Here is an 18,452-nt window from a genome sequence, read left to right on the forward strand (position 1 = left end):
ACTCCTTTTTGTGTTTACATTTTTCATTCACGACGTAGGTATAACTCTTTGTTAAATGTCACTTAATCTCTCCGTGCTTTTTATCACCATTCATCTTACTTTCTACCCTTTCTACCCTTTCACCGTTCGTTTCTATCGCAAAAGTGTGCACCCTCCTCAAACTGAATAGGATTTCCCGAACCGTAAAATTTCTTTTTGGTCTTAAATCTGATTTATCGATGGTATTGGGCAAGACGATACGAAAAAAAAAAATTGATAAACAAAATGACTGCCTAATCTAAAAGTGTTAAATAAATTATTTATTTATCTGTGGTTCTATTCAAGAAAAAGATTGAACTTCCGCTCGATTAAATAATTTTTGATTCTTTTTGTGATGGAAATGGTTTGATAAATATTGCGATCATTGAACTATCATAACACATAGATTTAGAATAAATGATATGTTTAAAGGCAGTAGTGTTATACCAAAATGTTCTATTGAGCTTTGAAGGAAGCTTGTTGTTCGAATCAAAGTTGATTGTTCTATTAGCAGAAGTTCTGGTTATAGCACGTATTTAAAGGAACGTAGACGCTCATTACAATTTAAGGCGACATATATAGTTTCTAAAAGTTGAAGAATTAATAGTAAAAAATCAATATTCTTACTGTTAAGGCCTGAATACTGACCTAAAAAAGGAGATTAAACTGTTACAGATAGCTATATCATCTGTCATCGACAAACACGACAAAAATAAATACTCAGCTTTACTTTATATCGTCTTATATAGTGTAGAGTGTATGTTTAAAAAAATGAAGTAAAAGATTTAAGTTTCTCGAAAATAGTTAGATTAATGCAAGTAGTAGATTTGAAAACTGCTTGTCGTCTGCGAAATGTCTATGCCTAAATATTGACATTTCACCGAAGAAATTCATCGATAATTTATTAGATGTAGCTGACCCTGTGTCCGTCGCTAAACTATCAATACCAAGTTTCGAACTGGAACCGTTCTTGTGACAGTAGTGTTCGTGTGATGTAACAACATCTAACAATAATACCTTCTAGTTAAGACAGTTAAGACACAAACATCAATTGAAGAGTTGAAATTATAAGAAAAATAAAATCATAAGGAAAGATGAGGTGATAGAACAATTAAAGAAATGAATACAGCCAACGCACTTCAAGCAAAAGTGATCACAGTCGACAGCTGTCAAATAGAGTACTATTTTGTATGAAATGGTTTTTAACAGTGTTTTACAGTTGTGTGACACTGTCAAGTTTCAGTACACTATTTAGAGTACCACTCATGCTTGAGGTGCGTTGATACAGCTGAAACGGTCAAGCTTCAAACATGAATTGTTTTATCGGTAATCGGTTGCGTGTATTGTTTTACCACCTGGTCTATTATTGTTTGCACAATATTTTAAGAAATCCAGACCTCATGGTAACAGTACAACAACTTTCAATTGTACCAATTTCAACAAACTGTTTTGCCTTAGAACAATTTACTCCATTAAAAGAGTTGCACGAGAAATTTGGCAAGGGTGGTCAATGATCCTAATGTTCCATTATCATAAAAATCAAGAATACGTTTATTTAGACTATGGATTATGTCTTCTTGCCATATTTTTCGAGAAACTCTCAACTCCATCGAAACTTTGAGGAAAATCCATTTACAACTTACAGTACGATCCTTCGTATTTCCACCAGTATCTCTCTCAGCACCGGTACTGGATCCTCCAGGGGATCGTGTTTGAGGGGTAGCAGATCTGTAAATGTAAATGGAAGCCAATTAAATTTTATTCGTCATTCAAAATCTCTGTTTCAATGAAAGAAAAGTCGGTTAACTGTTGAACATAAAAAGAAAAAAGTTTTGCTTTCGACACCGAAATTGTGAGCTCGACAATGCACATAAAAATTTCCGTTTTTCAGTTATCGCTTGAACCAGCTTATGCAACATTCTTTTAGCAGAACGAATAACTTTCCAAAAGAATTGTGATGAGATGCAGTTAAATATCTAAATTACTATCTTTGGGGCAAATGACGTAGTCAGAGCGATTTCTTTATTAGACTTTGGTCTGTAAATTTTTCGGAGATAACAAAACGGTTTCTTTTCTCCATATTGTAACATAGCAAAAGTTTCTCTTAACGATTTCTTCATCTGTTGAACCAATTTACATAATGTTTGAATGCCTTATATTCCTATTCAACATTTTTGCTGCTTGTGTTCGGTCATTCATTATATATGCCAGACAATTATTTTTCACAATGACTGTAAAATGATTGATGAACATTAGTGACAGCATGATTGAAATTTCAATTTATGCTTTCCCTAAATGAAAGATCGGTGATAATTAAACAAAAAGACTTCTCCCCATTGGAGAAGATGCATACCAACGTAAGATTGGATTGTCGTCCATTGGGGAAATGATAAATGGCACAATTTAAACTTATCGATTTGAACTTACCTATTGTTTGTGGTATTGTTCGTGGCGTAGTATTCGAGTAAAGCAACTATCATTTCAAATGACCGAGTCATTGCAGCCCACATATTAACTTCTATGACAAATTAGTCTTATTCACTTTTCTCTCGTTTAAAAAATTATTTCTTTGATTTTCATTGTTCATATATAATGAATATTGTCAATTCACAACCAACTCAAGTGTATAGTTTTAATTGAATCGCTTCAAGTCTGCGACTTTGAATATAATACAAATCTATACTTAAGTCTATCGTAAGACACAATTTATTCAATTGAATACCTTTACAATCAATCTCACAGAGCGATGAATAAATCTGCAATATTGGAAATTGAGAAGAAGTCAGATCGAAAAAAATAATCTTTCTCTGCTTCAGCTTCTTCAAACTTTACACACTTCATTACAGATTCCAGAGCGTACAGCATAAATTCCTTTCTGATTTGCTGTGACTGTACATCGCATAAATAATTTTTTTTTCGGATAGGGTTATAGTAGAAAAAGGAATTTGTTGCCAAGAGTCACTGTTATGAATAATAACAAAAGAGCTATGGTGGTGACCCCTCCTAATCTTTCAATTCAAATTTTTTCCAATAAAAGTAGTAGGTCATCGTTATTAAAAACAACAACTACCTATTTCGTTACATTTACCCTTACTGTATGTTCGACGGTACCAACATTAACACCGAAGGTTAATAAAAAAAAATCACAAAACCTTTGTGGTGACAAAGGTCAACAAATTTGTGTTTATGTTATGATGCCAGATGCCATAAAAATACAATAAAATTCACCAAGCACTTAACTCAATTTTTTCCCTATTTTACTTATTTACCTTTATTGACCGACAAGTGCTTTGAATAAACAATAATTACACAATTCATTACAGAGTAAAATAAATGGCGAATGAATATTATATTACTTATTACCCACTTAATATGCGAAAACGGCGTATGTAAGACAATACATTCGACATTTTTTTATAGGAGCTATTTGACTAATTATGGACATTCATTTTAAGTGTATAATTTACAGCAACAGTACACCCCGAAAGTTTATACGAGGACTTGCTTGATTTGAACGTAGCGAAATAAGATAATTTTGTGAGAATGAAAAATTCGCTTGTCTCGTTTCAAAGAAATAATAAATCTAACCGTTCGTTGGTTGAAAGTTCTATGAATACATTTAATAAAAAAAAATCCGAAGACTTTCAAAAGAACGAAAAGAAGTAAAAGAAAAATTGATAAATTGCTTGGGAAAAGTGCAAGTAATTTCGTTAGCTGAGACGAGAAATCTAACATTATAAAAAAAAAATGTAATTACTATGCAAACTCTCTCCATTTCACTATCTGCCATATATACATTATAAGGTGGTGTACCCCAGTATTACCTCACAGCATTATTAACGCTTAATTGCATATTTCACAGTCATTTGGGTTCAATTCAATGGGCTGTTCGGCACCCAGATTCAATCGATAAAGGAGATTGTTTGGAGTAGGAATTGCTGGAAGGAAATTGTTTTCGAATTGTAGTAGCAGAGCACTTGTTTCGCATTCTTCATTTCAAAGTATAAAGGATAAAACTATAAGAATATTTTAATTGAAAGGTATATACATATACCTATAAAATTGTACGGTTCAATTGCTGTACAAATAGTTAAAAGGGGCAATTTGGTAATGGGATTTAAACGAATTACTCTAATTGAAAGTTATATGATTTATGAGAGAAGGTTAAAAGCTAATAAACCGTTGCAAATTGCCATCTGTTTTTATTTATCGTCAGCTTAAATAAATTATTGCCAAATTTTGGTTATTACTAATGAAAATGTCAGGGTAAAATGGCTTGCATATACACACAAATATGTATCATGGTGTTGTTAACTATAACAATAATGGATGGACGAGACTCATTAAAATGAAACTGAAAAATTCTCTGTGAGCTTTGTATGCTTATTTATAGAAATAACATATAAAGCGATGCCGCAAACGCCCATAATTCCGTTCCGAGCCGCTCAACGATACAAAGTTTCACCCAAAAATCTCATTTTCTCATATATTTTTTTACAGTCTATAGCAAAATTGCATAAGTGTATGTTATTCATGCTCGTATCGGAAAACTCCGTACATGTACTCTGCATATATCGATTACATTTTCCAGCAATCAACAGAGTGTTTACTTAAATTTAACCACGTGGAACAAACTAAATGCCCTCAGGATATGCAACAAAGTAATTTTAAATGATGATTTTAACATTATCATCGGACGAGATGAGAGAGTTCCCCAGCATTATTAATATTTTGCTATTACGTCACTAACGATTATGGGGGTACCGTTTAATTGCTTCGATTTCGATCGACTGATAATACCGAAAATTTTTGGTTTTAATTAGAACATTTTCATCAAAATTTTATCACAATCAACTATTCACTCTTGATCAAATATATTCCAGGGTAAACGTGTCACAAAATTTTATTTTTCCACTCAATGTCGATCCATTGTTATGATGATACACTCTATCATACATCGACATTTATTCGAGACTGTTAACCCAGTCTCGGTGTGATTTCTTTTTTCTCCTTTTTTTTCCACACAAAATTGTTTCAGCACAACCACACTTCAATTAATTTTGAAAACAACACATATTTCAAATTCTTTCTGAATTTGAACTAACGAACTGAAATAGTCGAAAAAGAAAATCGTAAAAAAACCAAAAAACAATCCACAAAATTTTCTTATGTTGTGCATACAAATTTTCAACTCTGGATGATGGCTCAGGGAAAAATAAAAAATATATATTTTCTCGCCTGTACGAGTCTGGTTAACAGGTCTTTTGCTGACAAACTTACATATATATACCATGTTGTATATAGAGTGTGCTCCTACATAATACATATTGAAAGTTGAAATACAAGGAGAGCACTCGCTTTTCCCAGAATTAAATATTTGTATGTATATGCATCCCTTCAATGTATATAGGTGTGCGATACGTATTTTATTAAACGAGGAAGTTTTATGTGGCTGGGGTAGTATACACACAGCTTTCCAAAGGAAGTTCACTATATTTTCATGTTTTTATACAAAACATTGAGCGTACGTATACTTTCTTCGATGTTATCGTCTCACTCTCGCATCGGCATTTCGGTGCTGCTATCATTCACACTTGTACGTACATATATGTATTCAAATGTGTGTGACGATCGTTGAACATTTCTTCATTTTCAGGGTTAAATATTTTTAAAATGAAAACATCGAGAGAGACAGACTGTAGAAATTATATTTCGTTTATTCCAACCACTGAAGATGAGCATGACAGGGCTAAATAACTGTTCTACGATGTCCCTTGGCATATTGCTCATGGCACAGGTTACAGTTTTATCCTCTTTTTCTCATTTGTTCAAGTGCGTCTACAATTGGAACTGGAGCATGTAAATTTTCGTGATGGAGTAATATCGTACGTATAGTACGGGGACCAGATATTATTAACACTTAGAGGCTTTTTCAAGCGTCTTTTCTCTTTGCACCGAAGAAAGGGGAAAGCAATTTATATAATATTTGTGTACATCTTCTTGATGATGATACATTGCGAATGTCATTTCACATCACAATATTTGTATATAAAATTTTGATTGAGTGTGGTGGAATGGTAGACTAGGTACTTAAATATTGTTGGAGATTTTTAGTGGGGTCTTTTAGTAGTTTGGTTACATTATTTTAATAATTCTCTTGATCATGCATTTCAGAAAAGTTTTTATTTTCTTGGTAAGCTACAAGTATTTCTGCTTGGTTATTTGGCTGACTGAGCTTTAAAATAAAAATGTAAGACAACTCTGGGTCTGTAGGGTACCTTTAGTTCAGAAGTAAGTGACTGAACGTTTGCACTTTTCGTCCCTAGTTATATAAATAACAAATTACCAACTAGCTGCGTAATGGCTATTCACACATCTCTTACGATTATGTGTGAATTTTTTTGATCCGCGGCGTAGCCGAGTTTTACGCACGAAGTGAGATACACGACAAAACCAACACTAGGTCTGCCGCCAGTGAACGGTTAGCTAAACAGAAATTTGAGAACTAAGTCAAGTCTAGTTTCAATTCGAGTGGAATGAAATTATTTTCGCATTTTTATTGTGATATTCAGAATGTAATCTAATACGTACGGAACATCGGTTGATTGCTGATGAAAGGAAACTTCTGCATGATAAACTTTCTGTATGAAAACAAAAATGTATTTGTTCTACATCGTTCATTTCGAGGTTTATTTATTTTGTAAAGCTATTTTTGGAATGTGAGTAAGTATAACTGCAAGTCTGAATACCACCGCCAGAAGGAACGGAATAACACGTGAAATGGTATGTTAAAACTAACATATAACGCTCTAAATTTATTGTGATAACTTTTTTCTCTCAATGAAAACAATGAACACATAGTTGGAAAACTGTGATGAAAAATTCTATAAATTTCTATTCGAACAAACTGGATCAGTTCGAAAATATGTCAGGTGTACGGGATGCTATCTCATGAATATAAGTATGAAATTGACGTAAGCAAGACTGTGGACATAAAATAGTGTACATAACTATGTTAATTCCATGTACAAGCTTATGTACATTCGGCCGTAAACTTCATCAGTTTTGCTAGAATTTGTTTGAAAATGCAAAAGTTATTTTCAGTGAAAAACAGCTTCCGGAGATATAGTGAAATTAGTTTCCTAAGAAATTTGAATGAATAAACTAAACATGGAACTGGGACGTTATTTTACTAGACGTAGTTTCAATTTAGGATTTTAATTAAATTTGCGCTGTTTCGTGCATTCATATGTCCATCGTTAGATGTGATGTATAGTGTTGATATGTTGGGAAACATTAAGATTTATCGAGTCTGAAATATCTCATCCAAGTCTCATTCACTTCAGAATAGAATCCATTAACCGAAGTTTTTCCGATCCCATCGAATGTACCTTAATTACATTTACGGATAATATAACTTTTGATATTTTAATCGCATTAATACCTACTGATGTGGAGAAATTTTCGTCCGCCCACACAAAATATTTGTTTAATTTAATTTAATTAAACTACACCAATGTTGGTATAGGGCCAAATCTACCCCCCGTATGTAATATCAAAAGCAAAATGCAAACAATTGGGTAATGCATAGTTTCAACGTTCTGTTTACATTGGAACTTTCCGAAGAAATTCAGAGCATCAAGAATTGTTGTAACATACACCACATACCAAAAAGCGGTTGCCATGGTTGTATTGATTCACACATATTTTTGTGTTATTGTATAACTGGAAACATAAACCGATGAACTTTTCTGACCCGGATATTTCGTTCAAAAATGGTTAATATCGTCGGTTTTTAAGAAAGTTTATCTTTTACAGTGACCTCGACCCCTTTCATGTGTCATTTAGAGCGGAAAAAAATGTCTCAAACGCAACCAAATATTAGAAAGAAATAAATTTGGATAGAAGGTATAACAAACGAGAGTGTAATTGAGTTAAGTTGAGAGGTTACACCTTACACCATCTGAATAGGCTCGAGAGCTTTTTTAATTGAAATAAAGAGGTTGTTTGCTGCGACGTACATAAATGATAACTTGGTCGATGCAACACACTGTGAGGAAATACAGTACGCACGCTCGGCAATTCGCTTTACCTTCAAAAGACGAACGGAAAAGAGACGAAAAGTATTCAGAAAAATGCGCAGTGTGAAATGTTTTATGTTTGAACACGACCATCCATTGAAAAGCTTTTGTTAGGAATGCCATTCCTCTCACGTGAGTTCTCTCTGCGTACACATTTGGCGGTCTTGTATATACAGGCACTTAAAGCATATTTGAGTTCATATTACATCCGGATGTGGGCTTTAGAAAGCTGTCATCCGAGGTGAATGTTGGGAATTTGGAATTTTTGTCGAATGCGTTATTTGACTAACATGGTTCCCACTTACCCGATTAATGGAGTCTTTAAATTCAAGAAGCCATTTATTTTCCGGTTTATATTGTTTGCTGCTACTTGTGTATGACCAATGGGAGTTTGTGGCTGCTGTTGTTGAACAGGCTTTACGGGTGTTACGTCCTGCGGAGCCTCAATCGTAGGTTGTTGAAGTCTGAAATTAGAAAATGTGAATTGAATTTTTAAGACAAATTTCCGATCAGACATCATCGATTTCCGTTCGTAAATTGTATTGTGTAGAAGAGATTGATAAACTATTTAATCTGATAAGAGCATCCCTTTCATAAGTTAACTCACTAGAAAAAATTATTTATCGGCAAACATTATAAAAACTTCGTAATCCAATTTTGAAAATGAACGGTATATTGATACGTCTTTTTACAGAAAGGTCTAAATTAGATCCAGCAAAATTGTTTTTTTGCCATTCAGAAGTCGTTGACGAACTTTTAATGTTTGATTTGAAATTGATGTAAAAAAGAAGAGTTTGTCGATTTTCCAACAACTGTCGGGAGCACGAGAGCATACAAATAAATTCAACGTTTTAAAAGAGCTTTTCTTAACCTTAGAGAAATGACAAGTGTATTACAATATAATAATTAAATCTATTTCTTCGTATGTATAAGTCTGGCGTTTGATGGGTAATCTACTACTTCATTCGTTAACATGCATTACGCTATAATTATAATCTACGAGTTATGTATGTATCCTCAGCCCGTTGTCAAATTGTAACGTTAAAAAACACTCTGAATTTGTTTCCCGTTTCGCTAGGATGCTTGCATCTGAGACTTGCATCTGAGATCACAGACGCATCCTTAATGAACCAATGAACCTTAATGATTAAATTAGATTTTGTTGTTGTGGACAAATCTGATGAGTTCGAACTCACAAACTCTTCAATGCGAATTCTCGGTTAACACGCTGCGCTTTGAGGAACACTAATGAAGAAAGATTTCATTCAGCATTTTTCGTTCAGTGAATGTTCCCATCGAACTACCCTTACACAGATAAAAATATGGACCTAGATCTAAATCTTTTTGGGATTAACAGTACGCGGGCGTGGGGTAATTTGGCACACGACGTAAAAATAGGCGAAATTTTAAGTTCGTAAAAGGTAGACTCGCACACAATTTCTAGTTACCAATATTCGTAAAAGGGAAAATTAGTTCATGTGTAGGCTAACAGATTATTTGGCACATAAAATTTGCGCGTACGAGATTGTGAAAAATTGATTTCAAAAATGTAATTTTTTTGCTTCGTGTGCCAAATTATCCGAATTAGCCATTTTGAGATTTTTTCGATGTCGACATGTGTGAAATGTGAAGCGAGGCCGAGGGGTGACTCACTTCTAGATTAAATGGATTAAATGGATTTAATGGATTAAATAGGAAAAACTTCATTTTTCTGTAAAAGTCTTAAAAATTGTTGATTTTGATCGAACCACGTACTACAACTCATACTACAATGTTAAAAAGCGAAAAATCCACTTTTAGGAGTTTTTGGTGTAAAGTGGATTCAATGGATTAAATAAATTTAATACCATTTTTAACAAAAAAAAAATTCCTATACCTCACGAGTACTTAAACGAGCTGGGGATCGTGCAAATCTATTTTTCGCAATTACTTTACAAATTTTTCAGGTGGGTAGCCTAATTATTTCGGTAAAACTAAAAAAAAAATTGGATTAAATTGATTAAATAGATTAAATGGATTTAATGGATTTAATGGATTTAATGGATTAAATGGATTTAATGGATTAAATGGATTTAATGGATTAAATGGATTTAATGGATTAAATGGATTTAATGGATTAAATGGATTAAAAGGAAGTGCGTAAACCCTCGAGCGAGACACTTAATTTGCTTTATGCAATTGAAAATCTTTAAAAAAAAATTGGAAAAAAAAAATAAAAATTAAGAAACTCGACGAGACTTGAACCCGGGACCTCCTTCACAGTAGTCTCTAGTCTTAGCACTGAGCTATTTCTTTCTTATCGTATCAAGGTTTTTTCTGAAACCGCTGTCAATGATTGTCAAATCCCTTGGGTATTAAAATAACTTTTCTAATCCCGAGGTGTTCTAATCCCTTCCGGAGTAATCCCAAGAGGACCTAAAATTTTAATCCCATATTTTTATCTGCGTACTGTGGGACGCTGAACCGACACACTGGTTCTCACAAAGTAATGTTCCCTCGAACGATGTTTAACATCGTTCCTTTAATTAATTTAAGACTTTATTTACAAATTGGACCCAACGTCTTAAAGGTTAATTTTGATCTAGCAAGGACAGGGAAATGTGTAGTGTGAACAAAATTTAAATAATCCTCTTAAAATAAAACACTAGTTTTAGTGTTGTCGTCGTCGTTGCATTGAAGTTCAAGCCGTTTATGCAGAGAAAGTTCACACAAAATTAATCGCCTTTCAACTAGTTTCTCTACGAAGTTCTAACCGAGTTAAAATCAAATATTATTGTAAGGCTTTCCGATTGCTTATACACCACCGTATACTCTGTACTTTATTCGATAATTATTTTTTTCCTGAACACATCAAAATCTAATTAACAAATTTCGTAAATGAATTATATTACTAAATATCGTGCAATAACCATTGAAACAACAAAAGAAGAATCGTTCATTGGTAACGACAAATTTATGCGTATTTAAACGTTTTGTTACAATTTATTTTTTATACCCACACAAAATGTGAAATGCCGGATCGTATTCACGTTTACGAAGTGCTTATGTAACATATTTCAGAAAGGGCAAAGGCAATTTTAATCATGTTCATTCAAGAAACACTTTTGATAAAATTGAAATACACTCCTCCATATTTGATATATCAAAGAGCGTAAATTGTGCCAATTGAATTACTGTATGAATAAAAAAGCCATCTCTATATCCGCGCCGTACGCTTTTTGTGCTCTTTGTATAGCTTGCGAGTATATATAAATTGTTTGATATAAGATTACCTTTCCGGATTTTTCCTCATTTCATTTTTTCGGCATTTATTTCTTTCGGTTTTCTCATTGTTACGACGCACAAATAAACAAAATATATAGAAATCAATTACGTGCACATAATTGAGATTGATTGATTGAATTAATTAAAGTGAGGGACGGACATCCAAAATGTTTTTCGTTGAAGTATTCTAACAACTAAAGGGTTTGTTTCCCAAGCAATTTTTCTATATATTTTATCGTTATCATATCTGGTATATGTATTAGAACCAGTTGTTAATCTACCTACATTTTACGAACATGTTAATTATTGTCACAATGAGCCAAATTGCTAATACGTACATGTACGGTATAATTGTCCCTGACTCGAATATCTACTCCCCGTATCAACCACACTCTAATACAATGCAGAATAATATACATTAATTGGTACAATTAAGCTTCGGAAATTACCAATCGTTCAGTAAATAAATATGTATCGTTCAGCTAAGTGATCAGCGTAATCGAATGGGAATATTAAATTTGTATAGGGAGGTTAGTGATGACTTAGTAGTGCAAAAAAAACCGCTAGTTACAATCAACATTTCGGATGAGTATTACATTACAAACAGTCGTTCTTCAAATTAGTAAAAGGCTCGGTAAAAGGTTATGCCGTCAGCAATGTACTTACTGGGAGACATGGTAGTTTTGCTGAACATTTACGAACCATGTCATAATTACATAATTTTGATGTAGAAACAACAGTTTTTCATCTACAAACACGCACAACTTTAATTCATGTATTAACACGTAATACCTTAACCGCCATCATACACAGGCCGGGATTAGAGTTGTATTATTTAATCAGTAGTTAATGAAATGAAGGCGATGCTATCGATTGAAGTATATCTTGAAAAATGTATATGTAGGCAATTAGGGCTGATATTATAATCGAAATGTTCTAATTTTCTAATCTTAAGCGAACTACAGACAGTACGGAGTATCGTGATGGCATTGAATGCATTGAGAAAAAAAATTAGATTAAAATCTAGTTTACTTACCTCATACTTCCACTGCTAGACTCTTCTTCCTCATTCGGTTCAATAAATTGCAATTGGGATCGTTTGTGACGCCACCATAAATAACCTCCAGCTAACAATAACAGAATGGTTATGATGACACCAACTGTTGCTAGACATCCAATTAAAACAGCACTGACCATTATTCTGTAAAGAAAAGTTTAAGAAAAGCTGTTACACACAGTGTGACGTAAAGCTGATAACATTATTTTTAAATGCGGGGTGTACATTGATGAGATTGCAAAACTTAAAGGGGGATTGATTTTGTTCACAGTGTGAGCAGAGTCAGCAAAGTGTAGTTCTTTTTAACGATATTGATTTCAGTAGAAATAATCATTTCAATTTCCATGAAGTAAGTTAATTTTCCGTGAAATGGTTTAATTGAAAAGGAAAAACTGTGTTTCTATGTTAATTTTATTGATGAACGAATGAAACGAGGTAAACTGTACATTAGGTTATTCCATCTCATTTCTCTCCATAATTTGTATATCCATCAAGAACGTTGAGCAATAATATTCGAGCCGCTAGCTTAACTTGAGATCTATAGATTTGCTCAAAAATATTTCGGATGAGTCACGAATTGAAAACTAATTGAAAAATCTTCCAATTCTGTGAATTTTATCCAATTTTATACTCGATTACGTATATATATATATACGTGCTGTATATATACGTAGCAAACATAGAACTGAAGTAATTGCCCTATTACTTCTCTTAGTCTCATGACACGCTTATACAGCTACTTCTTCTACTATATCCACATCTAAAATTAGAGCAGAAATCGTTCCATGTTTTTGTTGCAACAAATTTCAAACTATTGATTTTGGTCTAAATTTTTCACAAGAACGAACCTGGCCGAGCTCAATTTCGAAAAATCATTAGCCATTCAATTTACAACAAATTACCGGAATGGAATAATAGTTCTGTTGAAGTAAATTCTACAATAAAAAAAATCATTCAATCATCGTATATTCTCGGCATATATTCCAATGCTCCAATACAATGGTGAATGCATTTTATTTTCTAGTTTACCAGCAAAATGGAAAACGAAGCTCTAGCTATTGAAAACCGTCTGTAATGCAATTCGAACACAAAAGGACCAAAACATTTGTTCTTTTCGACGTTGTTTTTGTATTTTCAATTGAGAAGAAAAGGCTGGTGCTGACGGCTAAAATGAGTTTTACATTTTATTTTACATTTCTTGCTACTTTACAGGCAAGTCAGCCACTTTTAGTTTTCGGCATTTCACTGAAGTCATGGTAAGTCAGTCTGTATTACTAAATGCCACTTTATATATAACATCATACAATGTATGGAAGAAGGGAGAACAACCAGAGCGATTATGTAATAAGATGATAGAATCATATCGTAAAACAACTTTTTTTTTACTCGGATTAATGTTCTTCATCGATTAAATATGACTTACACAGTATAGGCTCGCAGAAAATTCCGTGGGCGGAACGCAAATTCTTATAATCTCCTTTAACGTCTCTAACTCAATAAATGGTTCTTCAAATTTATCAAATTTAATTTAAACTTACATTTCAGTCAGCAGCAGCAGCAACAACAACGGAATGGATTGTGTATAAAATTTGAACTAACATGATGAAGATGAAAATCGATTAAAATTGAAATATTTTTCTCAGTCTTCTTTACTTCCTGAATGTAACATTAAATTCGTAAAGCTCTTTATATTCATTTATCATTTATTTCCAATAAAAAACGGAAATCATCGCAAAACAGTTTAACCCAAACCATAAAAATATTAAAAGGTCATTTATCAAGCTTTTTTATGCTGCTTTTTTTTGTGTTATATAGCAGTACAAAATATACCATAACGTCTGTCGATACATAAAATGACTCTTAAATGCGAGTGCTACATAATATGACTTTCTCTTTAAGATAACAGAACGAATGATGCCTCAAGGCAAATTAGAATTGCTTGAGTTAATGGACATGATCGACACAAATAGCAAAAAAACAATGTCTGGGGTGAATTGGATTCAAGTCGTTCATTAGTGGAACGCAAAAGCAAAATTGTTATTTAAAAAGCTTAACATAGATTTGTTATTTATGTGTGACCGGCATAATAGTGTTTCATCACTTAATTTACTACACAGACGATGGAATAGGTAATTATACGCATCCCTCGGTGGGGTATTATTTTATGTAAAATAGGTAAAGTTTTAGAATGTATAAACGAATTGTAATTGACAGTCGTATAGTTTATTCAGCATACATTAACATACATTACGTAGAAAAGGGATATCTAATAAATCGTAGGAAATACTTTATAAATTCCAAGATTGTTTGCGTTCGAGATTTATAAAATAGTTATTGCGATAACCGAAGCGTCAAATGAGACAAGATGGAATTTGTGTTTTTTTACCTTCCGTTTTTTAATCCCATGTCTGCCGGCAAGATGTAATTTATTCGCTGCAAACGATCTCCCTCACCGTTAATACGAAAAAGTCACTTCAAAAAAAAATTTCTGTGCAGTCAGCTTATTTACAAAAAATTTGGTTTCTTCCAACCAGAATTAATTAACAAAAAATATGAAATTTCCTTCTGGATTGCGGCTACATTTCATTTTTCCATTAAGGATCGCAAGTATATATGAGACCTAAATATTACTTAGTTCATATAGTGTGACGATGTTATCTGTGTATACCACTAATGCTGGCATCTCGAAATGAAAAACATTTCTCGAATTTTTATGAAGAGTGGTGATGGGTATACATAGGGCGTTACAACTTTATAGCATGTAAGGGAAACGATTAGCTCTTTATTATATAGAGTGTTTCCATCTATGGAAGACGTTACTCTATTAACAGCGACGGAAACAAATTAAGCATGATTTTCCTGAAAGTAATTGTTATTGAAAGAATCAAGTCTTTATATCGTCGACATGTAAGTTCAGTCACAAAGCCGACAATATTAACTGGAGACATTGATGTTGTCATAGAGAATTAATCATTGCCTTGCTAATTAATCAAAAGACTTAATTTACTATCACTTCTTAATAATTCCTGGTAAGAGACAAGCGAAACGGGTATATATTTAGAGCAAAAGTTCGACGTTGCCTTGAAACGTGTACTAATTCTATGTCCTTAATATTACATTAAACAGCATTACAAATTCATAGCAGCACCAGTCCAAATAAAAAAAAAACGAAGAATAATCGCCGAAAATAACATTCAAGACAGACTGGAATGTGATTATTGTCGTTGAGTGAAGATGTTGGTACGTTTATATTACATCATGTGACGCTGAGATAAATAAGAAATAAACGTATTATATGGACGCATTTATTTTTATGGAATTACTGAATTAAGTCAAGACAAATGGATCAAATATATTTATACGTATACCTATACATACTGTATACTCGAACTCTTTTTTCTTTCTACAAACTAAATAAAATACAAAAATCCGAAAATCTCATATTTTTGTAGAAGATAGAAAAAAACATATATAGGAAAGCGTCGAAGGAAACTGTATGGGCATGATAAATAATGAGCTGTCCTAATTGAATACGTTATCATTGATGAAGCGGAAAATAAATGAGAAAAAATTGAAAAGCATAAGAAATCGTGAATACAACAATAATGGCTATTATAGTTTCATCCATACTAATGTACGGTAATAATCTTTTTTATGCGATGGGAATTGAACAGAAAAGCATAAAGGAATGGAAAAGTCGTAAAATATTTAAATATTGTTCTGTACATTGCATACGAATTCGTCCCAAGAAAACTCCACCTCCATAAAATTACCATAAGTCGATAGAACGTTTTTCGCATGGTGTACGGGAGATGGTAGGGAGCGTCGGAAAATCTATACTGACCGAAAGTTTTGCCATTTATTGTATAACATTTGGACTGTTATCGTTCGAAGATATATTTGTTGTCGTGTTCACAGTAATATCTCTATAATGGCTTTCAAAGGAATATGTATACAAGGATTGCAACAATGCAGTGAATATTCTCGGTATAGAATGTAAAATAAATCGAATAAAGCAGTGGATAACTAAAGTATGGGATCAATTTTCAGATAAATATTTTATAGAGTCATTCCATGCCAGCTCAACTGTCCCACCCGTAGCATCCGGAATCAGATATGGATGGAAATAAAATATTTTATGATTTATGACTACAGATTCGAGTTTATTTGACTCTACAGCTACACAGTAAAAAAATCGTACAGGTCGGACATTTGCATGGAATGACATTTTATTGCTGCTTTGCAGAATGTTTATTCAAGCTTATATTGCTCTATAACATTAAAATCTGCTACTTCTTTTGTTTAAATACCTATCTTTTAGTTATGGATGCACAAATCTTGTACATCTTTAGTTTTACCGCACATTTCACACGTTAAAAGAGAAAATTAACCTCAACTCACAGTTTACATTTGTCGTCGTTTTCGATAACAGAGCATTGAGTTAATAGAACAATCATAAAAGTTTCCTTTAAACTTTAGATGAAATGAACAATCACAAGAGAAACGTTCCGACAAATGTTGCGAAAATTTCTGATACCACTGCACAGAGTGTCCATAGGTCCTACAACCTACATGTTTTCAAAGATTCAATGTCAGTGGATTTAGGGAAGATCCACAAATCAAGTCCAGTAGAGGGGAGGAGGTTTTTCTCAAAAAGAGGACAAAAGCTAACTGGGGCGAAAAATCGTGAAAAACACCTGTCGCTGGATACATGGATTTGGGATGGAATAGTGCATTAGTTTATTATGTATTTCTATATTACGGGTGTTCGAAATATATCTTAACTGGAAACTTTGAATTTTTATTTTAATTGTACAGGCATAGCACCATACTTGGAATCCCTAGGTCGAAATCGATTAAAGTATTGCCTTGTAAAATAGAACTTTGTTTTCTATGGAATTGATACAACTGCATAAGTATACACACCATTCACAGTAGAAGAATATAAATTTGAATTTCGCATTCCTCATTTGCAGTTCATCGCTATAAACTTTCTTCGTCGAGTTGAAATAGGTGTTTAAGTTAGCTGAAATTATGATAGTAATTTCATAAAAGAAATCACAGCGTTTACCTACCTCCAGAGTAAATTTTATTTCTTTTTTATACCTAGAAAGAAAGCGTTCAAACGTTGTTGAAACATGTACAGCTAATTGTTATGTACATTCTCGGTAAAATTGTTTGCTTTCTCATATTTAGAGAGGACTTTAGCAAGTAAAATAAATAAAAAATGTTATCCCTTTTTTACGTACGCTATTAAAACGGTAATTAAGCTCTTGTTTATCGTGTAAAATTAGAAAGAACTGAAAGAAGTTACAAAAAATAAAATTGGATGACAAGTTTATTGTACTATGTGAGACTATGTAGCTTTACCACATAAACTAGACGATCCATTTGTTATTATATACACTCAAAATGAAATATGTTCCAGAAGAATTCGATAAAATTTCACATGAAGTTTACAAAGATATCAAATAATAAACTTAGGATAAAGGAAATACCATTGAAGAGGTAGTGCCCTATAACCGTGTTACGAGTATTCAACCACGAAAATTGTTTGCTCACAAATGCATCGACGCTATACTATAGAGCCAGTAATTCAATTGTTGTAATGTTGCACTACTGTATTGTTCCATGATGATATAAATGCTAGCGTACTTTAAAATGCTTGTAAACCTTGAATTCATTTTGCTATTTCGTTTAGTATTAAAAAAAAAATCCCAAAATGTAACTTCATGCTATAGGTCATGCTACTACCAGTTTATATTGTTATCGTGCGATATTGTTCTACAGCAAAGAAATTAGTGTGGAATATTGCATGAAACTATGTGACTTGCTGTTAAATTTTCTCTATATACATAACAGTACCTAACACAGATGTTTTTTAAAACGTACATATAATGCTGGCTCATCAAGGCCATTTCGTTTTTTGACATGGAGAAGAAATTAATTGCTCAACAGAATGTTGAAAAACACAGAATCTGGGATCGCATGGGACCCATTCCAAAAAATATCGAAGAATTAAACAAAACATC

The 18,452-nt window shown here is 32.9% G+C and overlaps 1 protein-coding gene across 8 annotated transcripts in view; it reads right to left on the minus strand.

Annotated features, from left to right (window-relative positions):
* LOC119078382 (synaptotagmin-7) overlaps nt 1–18,452 on the minus strand; it is a 39,868-nt gene that overhangs the window by 8,524 nt on the left and 12,892 nt on the right. For 5 of the 8 annotated variants that reach the window (XM_037185903.1, XM_037185914.1, XM_037185887.1 and 2 more), the window contains exons 3-5: nt 12,400–12,564; nt 8,405–8,563; nt 1,662–1,746 (exon numbers count right to left, since the gene is read on the minus strand). In XM_037185903.1, the coding sequence (XP_037041798.1) occupies nt 1,662–1,746; nt 8,405–8,563; nt 12,400–12,560 (405 nt within the window). In that variant the 5' untranslated portion in view covers nt 12,561–12,564. Of the gene's footprint in view, nt 1–1,661; nt 1,747–2,445; nt 2,775–4,768; nt 5,240–8,404; nt 8,564–12,399; nt 12,565–18,452 lie in introns of those variants that run through there. The other 3 variants (XM_037185922.1, XM_037185931.1, XM_037185939.1) reach the window with 3 other exon arrangements.

This window comes from Bradysia coprophila, chromosome III (assembly GCF_014529535.1).
Source record: "Bradysia coprophila strain Holo2 chromosome III, BU_Bcop_v1, whole genome shotgun sequence".
In the NCBI taxonomy this organism is placed as follows: domain Eukaryota; kingdom Metazoa; phylum Arthropoda; class Insecta; order Diptera; family Sciaridae; genus Bradysia; species Bradysia coprophila.